A 19,454-nucleotide genomic window follows, 5' to 3' on the forward strand; every position below is an offset into this window, starting at 1 on the left:
AGCTGACATCTCTTTTCCCCACACTGGCCTGTCTAATTCTTATTGCTTAGCTCTGAATTGATGTCTTGAGGTATATGATAGATAACTTTTTTTAAAAAAGATTTTATTTATTTATTTGACGGAGAGAGACACAGCGAGAGAGGGAACATAAGCAAGGGGAGTGGGAGAGGGAGAAGCAGGCTTCCTGCGGAGCAGGGAGCCGGATGCGGGGCTCAATTTCAGGACCCTGGGATCATGACCTGTGCCGAAGGCAGACCCTTAACAGACTGAGCCACCCAGACATCCCGATAGATAACTTTTTTAAAGTTAGTGTTTATCATGTTAAAATATGAAGAAGTGAGCTTATTTAAGCAATAGTATAACAAAATTGGAATGATGGAAATGCAAGCATAAAAATTCCATGAGGCATTCCATACTTGTATGTATTTTCCAAACTGTCTAAATGAGTATTATAATTAAAATCAGGGAAAGATTATTAAATTAAGAAAAGAGGTTAACATCTGCTTAGGATCTTTCAAAGACAATATTTTTTTAAACTACTATGTTCTCTGTTATTTAAAATGTTTTGAAATCCTGAGTTCCTAACCGTATATAGGTAAGGAGTGTTTTAAATGTGTCATTATTTGGGCAAGTTTCCACAGTACAAAAACTTTGATAAACCCACTATTTCAATTAGTCAAAGGCATTCAATTTAATCTTATGAGTCATTGAATTTATCTCATAAACTCTGTGATAAAAAACTATCTGTGACATACAAGAAGTACAAAGATAATGCCAATAATCCTGATAGTAATCATACTAGAAGAATAGGCATGTTCTTCAAGTTCAGTTTCATTTGGAGGCTTTATAATTTCCTGAAGAATTAGGACAGTCACTTTTAAAGGCTCTTCAATAATTCTTTTCTCTTTTTTTTTTCCATTTTTAAACTTAAATTCAATTAACCAACTATAGTACATCATTAGTTTCAAATGTAGAGTTTAGTAATTCATCCGTTGCATATAACACCCAGTGCTCATCACATCACATGCCCTCCTTAATGCCCATCACCCAGTTACCCCATTCCCCCACCCACCTCCCCTCCAGCAACCCTTAGTTTCTTTGTTCTTCAATAATTCTTATGTTTCTTTCAAAAACATGTGGATCCTTTTCAAATTTTAAAGCATCTTATCATATATAAATCAACACAGAATTCTAAAATATAGAGGATAATTTGGAAGATTGCTATTTTGTTTCTACTTCAAGTCTCAATTTTTCATTTAGTTTTAGGTTCTTATACATACATTGACTAAGTTCATAGCATATGTATGCACATATTGACATAGTTTTTGCTTTTTCTCTCTACCAGCTTTTGCAAAAATTCTTGATCCTGCATATCAGGTTGATAAAGGAGGCAGAGTAAGGTTTGCTGTGGAACTGGCAGACCCAAAGTTGGAGGTGAAATGGTATAAAAATGGTCAAGAAATTCGACCCAGTACAAAGTAAGTGGGCTTTGCAAATAATCAGTGATAGCTATATAAATCTAACAATAGTTTGACTCAATTTCCTGTGAATAAAAACACATTTTAGTTATTATCTTTTTAATGCAAAATCACATTAAAATTATAATGCTATATAAATAAAACCTTGTTTTATGTTTTAATTCTATACAAACCATTTTTGAGTGATTCCAGTTCCAGTTTTGTGTCAATATAGGTCATATGTGATTATTTCAGAGCATTGTCAAACTTCTCCCAATTTTTAAAATAAAATTTTGAAATACATATTTGATATACCAACTGGAAATAACACCTTATAATTAGAGAACTTTTGTTTTTCTGGAAGAGCATCTAAAGCCTGCGTTTTATGTTTTGGCCCTCTCTCAAATGAAGGAAGTAGACTAATCCCTGATGTCTGATGGTATCACTAGTCTATTATGAAACTACTTTACAGAGATCCTTCTCAGCCTGAGAGATTTTCAACTCCAGTATATTTTTTTAAGTTAACAGGAGTCACATGCACATTTATAAAAGACTTTAATCCTGAAAATCTGTCGCTTCTGGAGTACAATTAGGTGGTTTCCAACTTCTTAATGGGGCCATGCCTACAGAGTGACTTTGTGCTGATAATGTTTAGTCTGATAAAAATCTCTTGAAAGTGGCTTGAATTTACCAAAAACAATTTTCATCAGTTATCTTTATCTAGAAAATGTTGTGTAATGCTTTATTCTCGAAGTCTTCAATTTGAGAATTTTCCAAATGAGAATTTTTTTCATTAGTCTGTTTTAATGCCCTAATATACTCATCCATAATCCAGATCACAGACAATTAAATTTTGTGATATTCCTGGCTTTTAGTTTTTTGTGTCCAAATGCTCAAGTTCTTTTTTAGTAGGTGGTTACTGGGATACGATAACACTAGTTCTTAAGCTCATTTAAAAGACCATCACATTCTATAAAATTACTGCCTATATTAGTGATTAAGTTCATATTATTGCTTAAACCGTATAATCACTTATTCACCTAACAAAATCTGTTGTGACACTGCACTAGGCAATGAGTGGAATCAATGAATCAATGAGTAAGTCTGAGTCTCTGTCTACCTATAAACTAGATGAACTGGTCATTTAAAAAAATGTACAGAGTTCTAAATCTCTCTGACAATCTCAGCCAACCCCATTTCCCAACAATGGGTTAAAAAAATTAAATAGCAAATATATGAGTGCTAATTTATAGATGAAATGAAAACCTTCTATAGAAATACAGAAATTACATATTATGTGTAAATACGCATATGTATTACATTATGCCTTAGAAAGATAACAATTGGCCTCATGTTTTGTGTTAAGTAAACTACATAAGGTGTGCTACATAAATTGCAGATCAAAATTATATCCCTGACTTTCAAACATTCCTGAATTATAAGCCAGATATGCTGGTAATAAAGCAAAGAATAAAATCAAGTTCACAGACTGTTATTTCCCTCCTATTTAAAACAGATACATCTTTGAACATAAAGGATGTGAAAGAATCATGTTTATCAATAATTGTGGGCTGACGGATGATTCAGAGTATTATGTGACAGCTGGTGATGAGAAATGTTCCACCGAGCTCTTTGTGAGAGGTAAGGTGAAATCTCTTACTGTAGTCTTCAACAGCCTTGAGCACTCTTCCTCCCAGGGGTAGTAATCAAACTGAACATGAGAGGTTGAGCTCTTGAGCTCTAGAGCAGAGGTAATAGTACCTCTAGAAATGGGTTAGCCTGGGTGTTAGATTGGCTCTGCATGGGAGCTCCTCTACACTGGCAGTTATTGTATATCCTAATTAATCGTCAAGTTTGTTGAAGACTAGAAAAGCTGAGGGGAGAAAAAAAACAGGTGAGTCAAAATGCCACATGCTTTTGACTCAAGCAAGCAGTATATAATTATTCTGGTTATAGTTTCTGAAACCCAACAAACTCTACTGGATAGTCCTCATTTCACACATTCAGCTGATCACAGATTTCTCTTGAAACCAGCTTCATTAATAAAAGGGTATCAATGGTTGCCACTGAGGGTGCTGAAGATGATCATTGACTAAAACATTATGAAAGAGCCAGAGGGTGTCCATGAGCCCTCTGAATACAGACAGCTCTGCAATCTCTATCATCCGTCTAGAACCAGAATCAAAGAATCATACTGTTACAGATTCTCTTTCATCAGAAAAGTATACCACATGGTTTCTCATTTGCCAAAAGAAGGCTATTTGATACATGTTTTGTCTGCTCTCCAGAACAGTAATTTATTTGATTTGAAGAGTTCTGAGAAAATTGGGAAAACCTACACAGGGTTACTAGCTATCTATTTTGCCAAAAAAGGTGTAAAAAAACCCACCTACTATCTACCACCATCTAACCATAGCCCTATGGTAGATAATACTTCCTTGCTGTTGGTCTTTTGTCTGTGAACAAATCTGTGGTCGTGAGCAGGTTTTGGACATTTAATGATTCTGATTCTCCCTTTTTTCACACTAGAGCCTCCAGTTATAGTAACCAAACAGCTGGAAGATACGAATGCTTACTGTGGGGAAAGAGTGGAATTAGAATGTGAAGTGTCTGAAGACGATGCCAATGTGAAATGGTAAATAGCTTTCCTGAGGTCTGTCCATTTTTAATAGATTAAAAAAATGTGCCTTCATAGATTGGAGAACAGGAAATGGCTTTTACACATATTAAAAAAGAATAGCAACCTCGTTCATGTTAGTAGAAATGGTAACAAAAACTGTGAAGATACTGGGGGTTTTTTCACCTATGAAACTAGAAATCAATCCAGAAATCTAAATTGGTAAATGTAGGGAAGTAGGCACTTACTAAGAAATGGGTGACTCACAGTTGCCCAGGTCTGTTAGACTCCAAATCCTGTGGATGTTCTTAACTTCTATACCTGCTTACTCTCACTATGCCATGCTGGCAACTTACTTACATATATATTTTTCATTTAATCCCCAGTTACCTTATTGTTATAGTACCACAGGAAAATATTTTAGACTAAGAATCACCAATTACTTTAAAAAATAAAAGCTTTTTTTTTTTGGTCTGGATAGGGAGTGTTTTCTCAAGTTCTATGTGAGTAACCTCAAAATTAAAGCTAAGAGATTCAGAATCCTAAAATGAAATGCTTTGTTGAGAAGTATAGTAAATTACACAGCATATATCTGTGGTAATTGGTACAGAGTAGAATGTTCATTCTAATCTAGAATCATAGCTAACTTTAGAACATATTAAATGATGCTATTCTTACTAGTGTGGGTCAAGAGGTAATATCCGCTCTTAGCATCTTCATCGGATTGATCTTGAATGGGAAGAAGGGGCTTATGTGTTTTTCTTATGTAATTTTTCAGACAATACTTGTTACATTACTGATCCATTTGATATTATGATCCATATGTTCTTTAATTCAACAAATAGTTCCTAGATTCCAGGATATAACAAAAAAAACAAGACCAATAATGTCCATCTTCTGAAGGGTCTTTTATAAAACTCTTTTTATAATCTATTTTATAATCTATTTTAACTCAGGTTTAAGAATGGTGAAGAGATTATCCCTGGTCCAAGATCAAGATACCGAATTAAAATTGAGGGCAAAAGACATATTTTGATCATAGAAGAAGCAACGAAGGCTGACGGTGCCGAATATTCTGTAATGACAACGGGAGGACAGTCGTCTGCTAAGCTTAATGTCGACTGTAAGTAAGATTTCCTTGGGTGTCTTCCAAGTTGGCTAACTATTGATGTTGCATTTGTTAATTCAATTTTAGTTTCAATCTATTTGATTTCTACTTGTGGCATTTTTAAATATGTAAAATTGGATTCCATTCTAACTAAGTGTCTATGTCATATCAGTCAGGGTCTCTGAGATAGAAACCGACTACTCAATTTAATAGTAAAACACAGTATTGGGGAGTATAAAAATCACCTGTCAGAGAAGTTATCCAAATAGTCAAGAAATACTTTAATCCCACGACCACATAAATAGATGGTAAATACTTAGATAGGATATAAAATCCTGATGTTTGCGTAACCCAGGGGTGAATTTGCTATCTATTCATTAAATAAACATTCAACATTCTGCAATTACATTTGGAGTGTGAAGGAAGTTGCTCAAACCAAGGAGGCTCAAATGAGAACATTGTAAGAATTCATTTGCTACCAGGATCCAGAGGCATAAGAGAATTTATGTACTTCTCCAAATGCCCCCTGAATAGTAGTCAGTCCTCAACAGCAGAGTCTGTCTCTTCCAGTTAGCCATGAAAATTAAAATAGCAAATCTCACAGGAAGTTTGGTAATACATGCAGAGCAGAAGTCTTGCTTCCTTACTTCTTTCTTAGTCCAATTGTGATCCATAGGATCACTGAATTATTCAGAGGTTATCTTAGTTACGCTCCTTATGCTTCACGGAACTGCGGCCATTTTAGTTTAATATCAAAAAAGTGTTTCAACCATAGGCAGATCCTTACTTTATATTTGTATTCATTTAAAGCAATTACAGTCAGTTCTGCTATAATGCAATATACGCATTTCTAAAATCACTGTGCTATACAAAGTCATGCAATAAAACCACAAGATTAATGGGGAAAGTGAGGTTATGGGCACAACACTCAAAAATTCTGTCAGCCACACATTAAAAAAAACAATAAGAACCTAATAAAAAAAAACACTATCACAGTTTTACACAGGTCAAATAGTTAATAAATATGGCACTTTATGTTAAATGAGACCTGGAATTTGCTTGTGTAAGTGGTGTGGGAAGTGTTGCAGCTAGTGAGCCACTGTGAAGTGATAGAAAGAGGTTATTTGAAATTGAATGGACAGTGGTAATCTCAGATGTGCATGAGTGTGGCTCATACCACGTGGGTGAATTCAGGTAGCTGGTAGATGTTTGATGTGTGTGTGTTTGTGTGTGTGCATTTTGTGCAGTCCTACCTGGCTCAGTCAGCTGGGTGCCATTTTCTCTTTTTCATGAATAAAACTATGCATCATCAAACACAAAATCTGTGTTATGTTCCAGTTGTCCCCAACATATCAATTGCACTGGAACAAATTCTCATTTTCAAAAAAAGATACCATCTTGGCCTGTCTGGAGTTTGAGTTTGGCACCTATAATTATTTATTTTTCTCTAGTGAAACCTCTGAAGATTTTGACACCTCTGACTGATCAAACTGTACATCTTGGAAAAGAAATCTACTTGAAGTGTGAAATCTCTGAAAACCTACCAGGAAAATGGACTAAAAATGGCCTACCTGTTCAGGAAAGTGACCATCTAAAGATTGTTCACAAGGGAAGGTAAGCAAGTTAGGTGGCCCATAAGGGAGGGCTGGTCCCCATATCCACTTTCTCCACTTCCTAAATTACATATTTGGTGAGGAGTGTTGGAGAGTAGTCATAAAGAGAGGATCTATGTCTGGTTCTTTGCTCCAAATAGCAAGAACATAGGATTTCTCTGTTCTACATCCTGTCCTACCAGTGATCCTTTATCTGTACCTCATGGCATGGTACTTTGTCTATTCAAAAGCCATCAACTGATTCTTTCCATCTAAACGTGAGGTTAAAGGACTGATATTGAATCCTAGTTAAGGAATGAATCAAAATGGATTAACGGTCCCTAACTAATATGTGTCATGTGACCTCCCACAATTTTTTGGGTGGACATAATACCTTAGAATCTAGCAAAGATCTAAGGCAAGAGTTCTTAACCTTGGATCTGTGGATCCTAGGAGATCATGAATGAACTTCAGGGGGCCCCATAAATCTCTGAAGCTGTAAGCAAGGTCTGTGTATACAAAAATACACACTTTTCTCTAGAGAGAGGATCCATGGTGTCTATCAGATATTCACTGACCCCCAAAAAGTTAAGAACTACTGCTTTTAGATTTGGCATATAAAGCCAAAGTCAAGATTATTCTTGGTAATTTCTTAAATCTTAAAGTATGGCACTAGTGAGATGTTATATTTTAGGTTTTTTTTAAAGCTATATGATGAGAAAGGAATAATAGACTCTTGCATGCATAATAAGCAAGCTGTATTTGAACAGATAATTCCATATACTCCAAAATGAATATTTAGTGTAGGTCAATAAATAGGATAATTAAGCCTTCACATTCATATTCTTTCTGTTTCCTGATCTGTCTTTCTCTCCAACTGGCACTAAATAAGTTAATCAGATAAAGGCTGGGTGTTTCTTCACTTGGGCCATAAACAATCTAAATCTTTGTAAATTCTTAGACATGTTTTTCTTGTTTCCTTAGAATCCACAAGTTAGTGATAGCCAATGCTGTCGTTGAGGATGAAGGTGATTATGTATTTGCACCAGATGCTTACTCTGTTACTTTGCCTGCCAAAGTTCATGTTATTGGTGAGTAGATGAATCATTGCAGAGTTTTGTGCTCTTGCTTTGTTGTTGTTGTTGTTTGCTTATCTTGGAAATATAACACATTCAAAACTGTGATATTTAAAGAAAAAGTACATGAATTGGTATGTCATTAATCATAATAGTTGATTATTAAGAAGTCTTATAGTGAAGTTGTTGTGCAAGGTGCCAGGCACCAACTACTTTGACTTCTCCTATATTCTTTTTGGCCAGATAAAATGTTGGTTACTACCAATATTTAGCACTAGCAAAGTACTAGCCCAGATATTCACATGGAAATGATTGTCTGATAACAAAGGCCATGTTCAATATTCTAGATCCTCCTAAGATCATCCTGGATGGTCTTGATGCGGACAATACAGTGACAGTAATTGCAGGAAGCAAGCTTCGTCTTGAGATTCCCATCACTGGAGAGCCACCTCCCAAAGCCATTTGGAGCCGAGCAGATAAGGTTTGTTTTACTTACACACACACTGCCCATCCCACTTCCTGCCTTCCATTAGTCAGATAAAAAAAGAAAGCAAATATATGTACAGGGGTTCAGTGTAGATATAATTCCTTTTATTAAGAAAGATCACTGATTTTCAGGCAAATACAATCATCATTCATTTACTTTTCATATTCCTAACTACTTACTATGTGACCAGGCAAGTGTGTGTGTGTGTGTGTGTGTGTGTGTGTGTGTGTGTTGCTGTTTGTTTTTTCACCAGGCAAGTTTTTATGTACAGTAAACAAGATCCCGTTTTTCACTCTTTTTTAAAATTCTTTTTTAAATTTAAATTCAATTAATTAACTAATAATGTATTATTAGTTTCAGAGGTATTTCAGTCTTATATGATACCCAGTGCTCATTATATCATGTGCCCCCCAATGTCCGTCACCCAGTTACCCCATCCCCCCACCCATCTCCCTCCAGCAACCCTCAGTTTATTTCCTATGATTAAGAGTATCTTATGGTTTGTCCCCCTCTCTGATTTTGTCTTGTTTTATCTTTCCCTCTCTTCCTCTATGATCCTCTGTTTTATTTATTAAATTCCACATATTAGTGAGATCATATGATAATTGTCTTTCTCTGATTGACTTATTTCACTTAGCATAATACCCTCTAGTTCCATCCATGTCATTGCAAATGGCAAGATTTCATTTTTTTGGTAGCTGAGTAGTATTCCATTGTATATATATATATATATATATATATTTACCTTGTATATACATATATATATATACCACATCTTCTTTATCCATTTATCTGTTGGATCTGGGCTCTTTCCATAGTTTGGCTCTTGTGGACATTGCTGCTATAAACATTGGGGTGCAGGTGCCCCTTCGGATCACTACATTTGTATCTTTAAGATAAATACCTAGAAGTACAATTGCTGGGTTTTGGGTAACTCTATTTTCTACTTTTTGAGGAACCTCCATATTGTTTTCCAGAGTGGCTGCACCAGCTTGCATTCCCACCAACAGTGTAAGAGGGTTCCCCTTTCTCCACATCCTCGCCAAAATCTTGTTAATTTTAGCTGTTCTGACCATTGTGAGATGGTATCTCATTGTGGTTTTGTTTTGTATTTCCCTGATGCCAAGTGATATTGAGCATTTTTCATGTGTCTCTTGGCCATTTGTCTTTGGAGAAATGTCTGTTCATGTCTTCTGCCTGTTTCTTAATTGGATTACTTGTTCTTTGGGTGCCAAGTTTGATAAGCTCTTTATAGATTTTGGATACTAGCCCTTTATCTGATATGTCATTTGCAAATATCTTCTCCCATTCTGTCAGGGTAGTCTTTTGGTTTTGTTGACTGTTTCCTTTTGCTGTGCAGAAGCTTTTTATCTTGATTAAGTCCCAGTAGTTCATTTTTGCCTTTGTTTCCCTTGCTTTGGAGATGGGTCTAGCAAGAAGTTGTTGAGGCCGAGGAGGAAGAAGTTGCTGCCTGTGTTCTTCTCTAGGATTTTGATGGATTCCTGTCTCACATTTAGGTCTTTCATCCATTTTGAGTCTATTTTTGTGTATGGTGTAAGGAAATGGTCCAGGTTCATTCTTCTGCGTGTGGCCCATTTTTCATTCTAATAGGTTCAGAGAATGAGGTGGAAGAGAAATAGACAATAAATTATTAAATAAATAAATAAATGAGCAAAATCACTTTGGATAGTAATAAGTGCTATGAAGATTTTTTAAAAACAGGGTAATATTATTAGCATGTGATTGGGAGGTAAATAACAAGAGTCTCTATGAAATACAAGGAAACCATTATATGAAGATTAAAGAAAAAAGATTTCCAGGTAAAGTCAATGCAAGTGCAAAGGACAAGATGAGAGGAGAGAATGAGCTTGATGTGTTGAAGGAGTTGAAAAAAAAAGCCAGTATGGCTGGGTCAGAGTGAATGAGGAGGAGAAAAATAGTAAGGTTGGAGTGGTAGAGTAGTACAAGCTCAAGTGTCACTCTGTGGCTCCCTATATAAAATGTATTATGGGCAGTAAAACTATTCCATATGATATTATAATTATGGACACTTGTCGTTATAGATTTGGCAAAACCCACAGAATGTATTATGCAAGAGTGAACCCTTATGTAAATGTAGGCTTTGAATGATAATGATGTGTCAATGTAGGTTCATCAGCTGTAACAAATATACCACTCTGATGTGGGATGTCAGTTGTGGAGAAGGTTGTTCATGTGTGGGGAAAGGGTATGTATGAGAACTCTCTGTACTTTCCATTCAATTTTCCAGTGAGTCTAAATCTGCTTCAAAAAATAATTTATTAGGGCACCTGAGTGGCTCAGTCGGTTAAGCATCCAACTCTTGATTTCAGCTCAGTTCATGATCTCAGGGTTGTGAGACTGAGCCCTGTGTTAGGCTCCATTCTGGACGTGGAGCCTGCTTAAGATTCTCTTTCTCCCTCTGCCCCTCAACCCCACTCTCTCTCTTTAAAAAAAAAAATAATAATAATTTATTAACCAAAAAAATGAGTTTCTGTTTTCTGGAGAAAAAAAAAAAAGGACATCATTGAGCTTTGGGACAACTTTACACCAGTAAATATATATGTGTATTTGGAGTCCCCAAAGAGGACAGAAGAATATGTAAAGAAATAAGGGTCAAAATTTTTCCAAATTTTATAAAAAATAAAATTTCAGATACAAGAAGCTCAATAAAATCTAAGCACAAGGAACATTAATAAAACCACACCAAGACCCATTATAATCAAATTGTTCAAAACCTGTGATTAAGAAAAAAAGATTTTTGGATGCCTGGGTGGCTCAGTCGGTTAAGCATCTGCCTTTGGCTCAGGTCATAATCCTGGGGTCCGGGGATCAAGTCCCATGTAGGCCTCTCTGCTCCGCAGGGAGTCTGCTTCTCCCCCTGTCCCTCCCCCCACTCGTTCTCTCAATCTCTCTCTCGCTCTCTCTCTCAAATAAATAAATAAAATCTTTTTAAAAAAGAAAGAAGAAAAGATTTTGAAGCAGACAGAGAAAAAAGTCACATTAAATATACAGAAACAAAGACAAGAGTGATAGCAGATCTCTCTAGAAGCAAGGCAAGTGAGAAAACAGTGAAGGAACATCTTTAAGGAATAACTGTCAACCTTGATTTCTATGAATTCTAAAAAATTCTACAAATTCTAAAAAAAATCAACCTAGAATTCTATACTAAGTAAAAAATAATTTTCAGAAATGAAGGCAAAATAAAATTATTTTCAGATATATAAAAGCTGAAAGAAATCATCACTGGTAGACCTGCACTACAAGGAATGCTAAAAGAAGTCCTTAAATCAGAAGGAAAATGATGCCAGACGGAAACATTTTCACAGAGGACCAAAGAGCATCAGAAATTATAATTACATGGATTAACATAAGAGTTTTTTCTTATTATTTAAATCTCTTAAAAAGATAATTAACTGTTTAAACAAAAATAATAACCATGCACTGTGGTGTTTGTAACAAAAGTGTAAGTAAAATTTATGACAATAGAAACATAAGGTCAAGAGGGAAGAAATGGAAGGTAAGAACTAGGAGGGTCGAAAGGGAGGTGTGCTATTGTAATATCACGTGATGGCAGGCTGAAAGGTTAAAGATGTGTACTATAAGCCCTAAAGGAACCACTAAAATAATAAAAAGTTATAGCTAATAAGCCAACAAAGGACATAATATGAAATCACAAAAAATATTTAATTAATCTAAAAGAAGGCAGGAAAAGAGGCATAAAGAAGAGATGAGACAAGTAGAAAACAAATAGCAAGATAATAGAATTGCAAAGAAAAATAGATAAATTAGAGATTTCAGTACTCTTCTCTCAGTTGTTGATAGAAGAGGAAGACAGGGGCACCTGGGTGGCTCAGTTGGTTAAGCGTCTGCCTTCGGCTTAGGTCATGATCCCAGGACCCTGGGATTGAGCTCCACATTGGGCTCCCTGCTAGGCAGGGAGCCTGCTTCTCCCTCTCCCTCTGCCTGCTGCTTTCCCTGCTTGTGCTCTCTCTTTCTGTGTGTCAAATAAATAAATAAAATCTTTAAAAAAAAGAAGAAGAAGAAGAAGACAGACCATCAGTAAGGATATTCCAGGTTTGAACATTACTTGATTTAATTAGCATTTATAGAATACTCAACTGACACATGCAAAATGGGTATTATTTTAAAATTACATATGGAAAATTTCCAAGATAGGCCATAAGTCTCAATAAATGTAAAAGGATTTAAGTCATGCAAAGTATGTTCTCTGATCACAATGGAATTAATTAGAAATCAATAACAAAGATTTCTAGAAAATTTTCAAATATTTGGAAACACATTTTTCGGAATATATCATGGATCAAAAAAAGAAACCACAAAGGAAATTAGAAAATATTTATGAGCACACCACATATCAGAATTTGCATAATGCTACTAAATCAGTACTAAATAGCCCCATATCAATTAAAGAAATGAAATTTGTAGTTAAAAACCTTTCAGAAAGAAAATTCCAGGCCAAGACGGCTTTATTGGAGAATTCTATCAAAGATTTAAGAAAAAGAAATACCAATTTTACACAAACTCTTTCAGAAAATTGAAAAGAGAATAGGAATATTTCCCAACTCATTTTTGAAGCTCAGTTATTCCCTTATAGCAAAACCAGGAAAAGACATTAGAAGAGACTATAAACCAATATCACTCATAAACATAGATGAAAAATTCTAAACAGAATTTAGCAAATCAAATCCATCAATATATAAAAGGAATAATACATTATGACCAACTGGGTTTTATCCAGGAATGCAAAGATTGGTTTCCCATTTGAAAATCAATTAATATAGGGATGCCTGGGTGGCTCAGTCAGTTAAGTGTCTACCTTCAGCTCAGGTCATGATCAAGGGTCCTGGGATCAAGTTCTGCATCAGGCTCCTTGTTCAGCAGGGAGCCTGCTTCTACCTCTGCCAGCCAGCCCCTCTGCTGGTGCTCACTCTCTCTCTCTCTCTCTCTCTGACAAATATATAAAATCTTTTTTTAAAAAAAGAAAATCAATTAATAAAATTCACCATATTAACAAACCAGGAAAAAATAAGCATGATCATCTCAAAAGACAGAAAAACATTTGACAAAACCCAACATCCATTCCTAATAAATATCTCTCAGAAAACTAGGAAGTAAAAGGAACTTCCTCAACATGAAAAAAAAAAATCTGTGAAGACCCTACAATGATCATTATACTTAATGGCGAAAGACTGAATGCTTTCCCCTCTCAGATCAGGAGCAAAAGAGAGATGTCCATTCTCACAACTTTTTTTTTTTTAAGATTTTCTTTATTTATTTGAGAGAGAGAGAGCACACGTGCAAGAGAGCACAAGAAGGGGAGAGGGAGAAGCAGCACCCCACCCTCGACACGAGGAGGGGGCGCTCAATCCCAGGACCCTGTGATCATGACCTGAGCCAAAGGCAGCCACTTAATGGTCTGAGCCATCCAGGTGCCCACCATCCTCACCACTTCTATTCAACATTGTACTAGAGGTTCTAGCCAGGGCAATCAGGCAAGAAAAAGAAATAACAGATATCTATATTGGAAAGGAAAAAATAAAACTGTACTTTTTGTTATTATAGATGACATAATCGTAGATGTAGAAAATTCAATGTAACCTACAAAAAATCCGCTGTCACAAATCTTCACAGTAGCCTTATTTATAATTTTTTTTAAAGATTTTATTTATCTATTTGACAGTGAGAGAGAGAGAGAGAGCAAGTGAGTACAAGCAGGGGAAGCAGCAGAGGGAGAGGGAGAAGGAAGAAACAGGCTCCCTGCTCAGCAGGGAGCCCAACACGGGGCTCGATCCCAGGACCCCGGGATCATGACCTGAGCCGAAGGCAGATGCTTAACCAACTAGCCACCCAGGAGCCCCAGGAGCCCCAGGAGCCTTATTTATAATATCCAGAAACTGCAAACAACACAAATGTCCATCAATAGGTGAATAGATAAGCAAATTATAGGATATTCACACAATGGAATGCTACTAGCAATAAAAAGGAATGGATTATTGATGTATGCAACAACTTAGATGAATAATTATGCTGAATGAAAGAAGCTGAACAGCAACAACAAAAATATTTCTAAAAACTGGCAATACCAAATGCTTATAAGGATATGGAACAACTAAAGACTCATACATCACTGATGGGAATGCAAAATAGTACACTGACTTTGGAAAACAGTTTGGTAGTTTTTTTTTATAAAGGTAAACATGCACTTACCATACAACTCTACAGTGAAATTCCTAGGTATTTACCCTAGAGAAATGAAGACATACGTCTGCACAAAAACTTGTACATGAATGTTTATAACAATTTATTTATAATTGTCAAAACTTGGAAACAACCCAGAAGTCCAATTGTACAAACATACAGTTTGTACTTGCATAAACCAATGGCACATAGACTATAGAATAGGTTACTATTCAACAGTGAAAGGGAAGGTACTAGTAAAACATGCAGTAACATGGATGAATCTGAAGAGCATCATGCTAAGTGAAAGAGGATAGATCCAAAAGGCTACATACAGGTTGAGTCCTTTATATGACATTCTAGAAAAAGGAAAACTAGAGAGACAACTAACAGGTTGGTGGTTGCCAGGACCAAAGTGTGGAGTGAGTGAGTTGACTGTGAAGGAACATGGGGATACTATTGGGGGTCACAGAAATGGTCTGTATCTTGATTGTGGTGGTGGTTACATAATCACACAAATTTGTCAAAATTCATAGAACTCTATGTCTAAAAAGTGTGAATTTTACTCTATGTAAATGACAGCACAATAGATAAGCAAACAAAATATAGAAAACTAAATAATATAATACTACCCTAAATAAATATTTTTCTCTTCACATTAAAAAGAAAGCAGAACATCTTTTATAATCTTAAGATTAGAATTTAGCTAATCTGAGGAAATTTTGTTCAATTGTAAAACAGAAGAATTATGAAAACTATAAACTATCACAGGTATTCTTATTGTTGTCACAATCTTTTGTTATTGAAGATGTATGAGTCCTAATCCAGACCCAAAAGAGTAAGGAGTTAATTTAATAGTTATTAGAAAATTACCCAGTTTCTAAATTACCTTGACCTTCTCTGTTTTTTCTCATTGTATACGGGCTGTTCGTTGTCATGTAAGAGATATGACCTAGGAATCAGAACATTGGAATGCTGTTTTAAATTTCTGGTTTAAGAAAGAAAGAAGGAAAGAAGTGAAGGGGAAGAAAAGGGGGGAGAAGGAGGAGGAGGAGGAGAAAAAAAAAAAGAAAGAAAATATAATGGAAGGCCCAACCTACCCTGTCTTTACTTTGGGAATTAGATGTTCATTCTTTCATGTCCTATTAGAAGGGAAAAATCAATACTCAACAACTTGTATAGAAAATCGGCATTGTGGTCTTCTTCAACCCTTTTCAGTATTTCTAAATTTTCAAGGCATATAAGGAAATAAGCAAATCATGATTATTTCCTGATATGAATTTAAGTGTTCTAATTTCACATCCAAAGAGACTCCTCTCCTAAAATAACACTTCTGCCGTCATATTTTTAGTCCTCCAACTTTCTCTTTGGTGAGTTCATGGTTAGTGGGCTTTTGAGACAAATCCCACAGCTTTCTGCTGTGTAATATGGAATGTTAATACTTTTGTCCTTAGGATTGGTGGAGGATCACACCAAGAACATGTATTTTAGGCATTAGCACCACATCCAGCTTAAGTTCTAAGACACTCTGGAGTAGTCCTTGTCATATAGGTCATGCCATATTTTGTTTCGCTTGTTCTTAGGCTATTACGGAGGGCAGCGGCCGGATAAGAGCAGAATCTTACCCTGACAGCAGTACTCTGGTCATTGATGTCGCTGAAAGAGATGACTCCGGTGTTTACCACATAAATCTGAAAAACGAAGCTGGGGAAGCACATGCAAACATCAAGATTAAAGTTGTGGGTAAGTCCTCTGGGTCAACAAACTTCTAGAATCAAATTGACATGTCCATATCCAGAGTAGACTTTGGCAGCTCTTGGTTCTTTTGGCTCTTCTGGGTAGCCAACAATGAAAAACACAGTATAGCTATATTTTATAAATCACCATCTTTCTACCTTTGCCACTCGTTTCCTTTTCTTTCCTTTCCTTTCATTTTTTAAAAATGTCCTTCCTGGGGTGCCTGGGTGGCTCAGATGGTTAAGCATCTGCCTTCTGCTCAGGTAGATCCAGGGTCCTGGGATCTACCCCCACGTCGGGCTCTCAGCTCAGTGGGGAGTTTACTTCTCCCTCTCCCTCTATGTCTGCCCCTGCTTGTGTGCTCTCTGTCTCTCTCTTTCAAATGAATAAATAAAAATCTTTAAAATTTCTTTCCCTTCCCTTCCCGCCCTTCCCTTCCCTTCTCTTTCTCTTCTTTCTTCTTGTCTCGAGGTCCAATTGCAGGAATGCATAACTAAGGTTAGCCATTTGGGGCTGTTGGTCATTAGCTCTCCACAGTTATATTCCCTTTTGGTGCCCTCTAAACTCACTGAAACACACTTGCTAAACAATTTCCATCATCACAATCATCATAGAAGAGTAAGATCTTTATCAGTCCTTAGATGACCTCCTGAGTACATTATTCCTAAGCCTGAAACCAAGTGAAATGAGTCCAGCGATTATTGATGGCCCAGTTTCTCATGGTCTCTTCATCTCACTTTATTTTTCCCTTAAGAAATATATTTCAAATGGATCAGAAACTAGGGTCATTTTATCAGGCACTGAACTATGTTAACAAGACATGGTCACTTGCCATTTTTGACTTGGATTTCTACCAGTCAACATCTTGATTCTTCCAACTGATTTACAACAATTAGTCCTTGACTCAGTTCTGCTAAAAGTTCACTTTGTAGTTAAAAAAACAAAACACAAAACAAAATCACATCTGATATTTAGGCAATAATTTCTTAGTTGCCATTTTCAAAGTAAAGGACAAGTGTCTTGAGTTCCATATGGGGTTTGTTCTCTAATGTTGTGACACTAGTTTAAAGGACTTGAATACATCATTATTTTTATCTTTTTTGGACTCACCTTCCCTTATCTCATATGGAACATGACTTTTTGCCTAAATTAGTTACTATGTGCATTTCAATAAGAATGGAAAAGTATTCAGAAAAGAATGCTTCAATGATTATCATCAAAATCTATTTTCCAATTAACATTTTTATTTGTGCTCTCATATACTCTTATTTTATTTTTTTATTCTGTTTTATTCTATTCCATTTTTTGTTTGCTACAGACATCCCTGATCCTCCAGTGGCACCAAATGTGACAGATGTGGGAGATGATTGGTGCATCATGACCTGGGAACCTCCTGCTTATGATGGAGGGTCCCCAATCTTAGGTAACTACTTGTTTGTCCGTGGAACTGCCAGTGGAGTTGGAAACCTCTTTATGCTCATTAGTATAGAGCACATTTTAAAATATTGCATTTAGAAGAAAACCTACCATACGGTAACTTTAAATATCCATTCAAATTGAAATATATTTTGGAATTCTCTGTAAATACTTGAGATTTAAATAACTCTGATGAGTATCATCTAACTGCCTGTCCTCTTTTTTTGTTTGACATTTACATTTAATATCTAATTTTGCAGCATCTAGAAGTCTAACTTTAAATTGTCCAGTCAGTAAATGTCTAGTTCCATAGAACTATGTCTATGAAGAAATTTCTTTTAGAGGTAAATACTTAGAAGAATTTGCTTCCCCTATGGAACAAGAATTTTTTCTACTTGAAACTCATAAAACTAGTCATTTCCCTTTTCTTATCTACATTGTTGGGACTCGGAGCCAAATCTATTACCCAACTATAGAAAAGGTATAAGTTTCTACAGTCTACATATCTGTGATTTATTTTTCTCTCTTCTCTTCCTGTACAATTTTATTGTATTATTTTTAATATTTTAATATTATATTCTTTTTGTCTATATCCTATGACATTAATATTTGTATTCCCTATAATCTCTCTCAAACAACTGATGGAATAAGGCGGCCTAAAAATACGTGCATACCTGACTATTTCACTTAGGGTGCTAAGAATATGGGAAATTTTAAGAATTCTAACACCTGACAAAGTTTAATTTTGGAGCCCATGGAAAAACCTCAGTTTCCATTTTGTGTCACTTGCAGGATACTTTATTGAGAGGAAGAAGAAACAAAGCTCCAGATGGATGAGGCTAAATTTTGATCTCTGCAAAGAAACAACTTTTGAGCCCAAGAAGATGATTGAAGGTGTGGCCTACGAGGTCCGCATCTTTGCGGTCAATGCCATTGGCATCTCCAAGCCCAGTATGCCCTCCAGGCCTTTTGTTCCTTTGGGTGAGTCAAGAGAGATGCACCTCTGTCATGCAAATCATTGCCCTGGCTTGTGACTGCTACCTTCCAACCTCTAACTGGAGCAGACCTGGAGGCTTCTTAGAGTGGTGGGTGAGCAGAAGGTTGGAGGCAGGGGCAATTTTCTAAGAAACTGAAAAACAGCTTTGGTAGAGTTGAGTGTCTTCATAACGTAGAACCTGGAATTTATTACCAGAATTCCAATGAGAGCCGTAGGTGGCTCTGGTTGCTATTTCCAGCTTAAAGCACTTAGCTGAGCCCCCTGACACATGACCACTCCCCATATGTCCTTCTGAAGGTATAACCCAGCAGCTAGGTGTAATCATTATAACCAAAACAGAGACCACTACAACAAAGCACACTCAAAAACTAGTCTCTTCACTTTACAATCACACTTTAAATGTTATCTAGTGATCCAACGCAGTCAGTTGGTAAAGACAAAGACACCAAGATAAGATGTCTCTTTTTTTGATAGTGAAGTACTTTTTTCAATAGAAAGAAGATTTAGTACAAGAGTTTGCACTTTGAAGTTAGAAGGTTATGGGAAATTTACTCTGGATTATTAGATCTCAAACTTTGACTTTTTCAACTTCCTTGGCCCTCCCAGCCTCCAACGCCAACCTCCCGAATGGGAGGGAAAGTGTGGCAGTGTTTCTAAAATTTTCTATGCCTAGCAGATCTTTGCCTTCCACACAGCATATGCTTGAGGAGTATTCACTGAATTTTATTAAGACATGGGCCTGCTGTGT

General features: G+C 36.1%; 1 protein-coding gene across 1 annotated transcript in view; it reads left to right on the forward strand.

The window, feature by feature from the left end:
* MYBPC1 (myosin binding protein C1) overlaps positions 1 to 19,454 on the forward strand; it is a 61,206-nt gene that overhangs the window by 17,999 nt on the left and 23,753 nt on the right. The window contains exons 9-18 of the mRNA XM_078074187.1: positions 1,346 to 1,478; positions 2,974 to 3,098; positions 3,987 to 4,092; positions 5,031 to 5,197; positions 6,634 to 6,796; positions 7,759 to 7,865; positions 8,198 to 8,331; positions 16,140 to 16,299; positions 17,612 to 17,716; positions 18,502 to 18,690. Coding sequence (XP_077930313.1) covers positions 1,346 to 1,478; positions 2,974 to 3,098; positions 3,987 to 4,092; positions 5,031 to 5,197; positions 6,634 to 6,796; positions 7,759 to 7,865; positions 8,198 to 8,331; positions 16,140 to 16,299; positions 17,612 to 17,716; positions 18,502 to 18,690 — 1,389 coding nt within the window. The remainder of the gene's footprint in view (positions 1 to 1,345; positions 1,479 to 2,973; positions 3,099 to 3,986; positions 4,093 to 5,030; positions 5,198 to 6,633; positions 6,797 to 7,758; positions 7,866 to 8,197; positions 8,332 to 16,139; positions 16,300 to 17,611; positions 17,717 to 18,501; positions 18,691 to 19,454) is intronic.

The sequence above is a fragment of the Halichoerus grypus genome, chromosome 6, assembly GCF_964656455.1.
Source record: "Halichoerus grypus chromosome 6, mHalGry1.hap1.1, whole genome shotgun sequence".
Lineage (NCBI taxonomy): Eukaryota > Metazoa > Chordata > Mammalia > Carnivora > Phocidae > Halichoerus > Halichoerus grypus.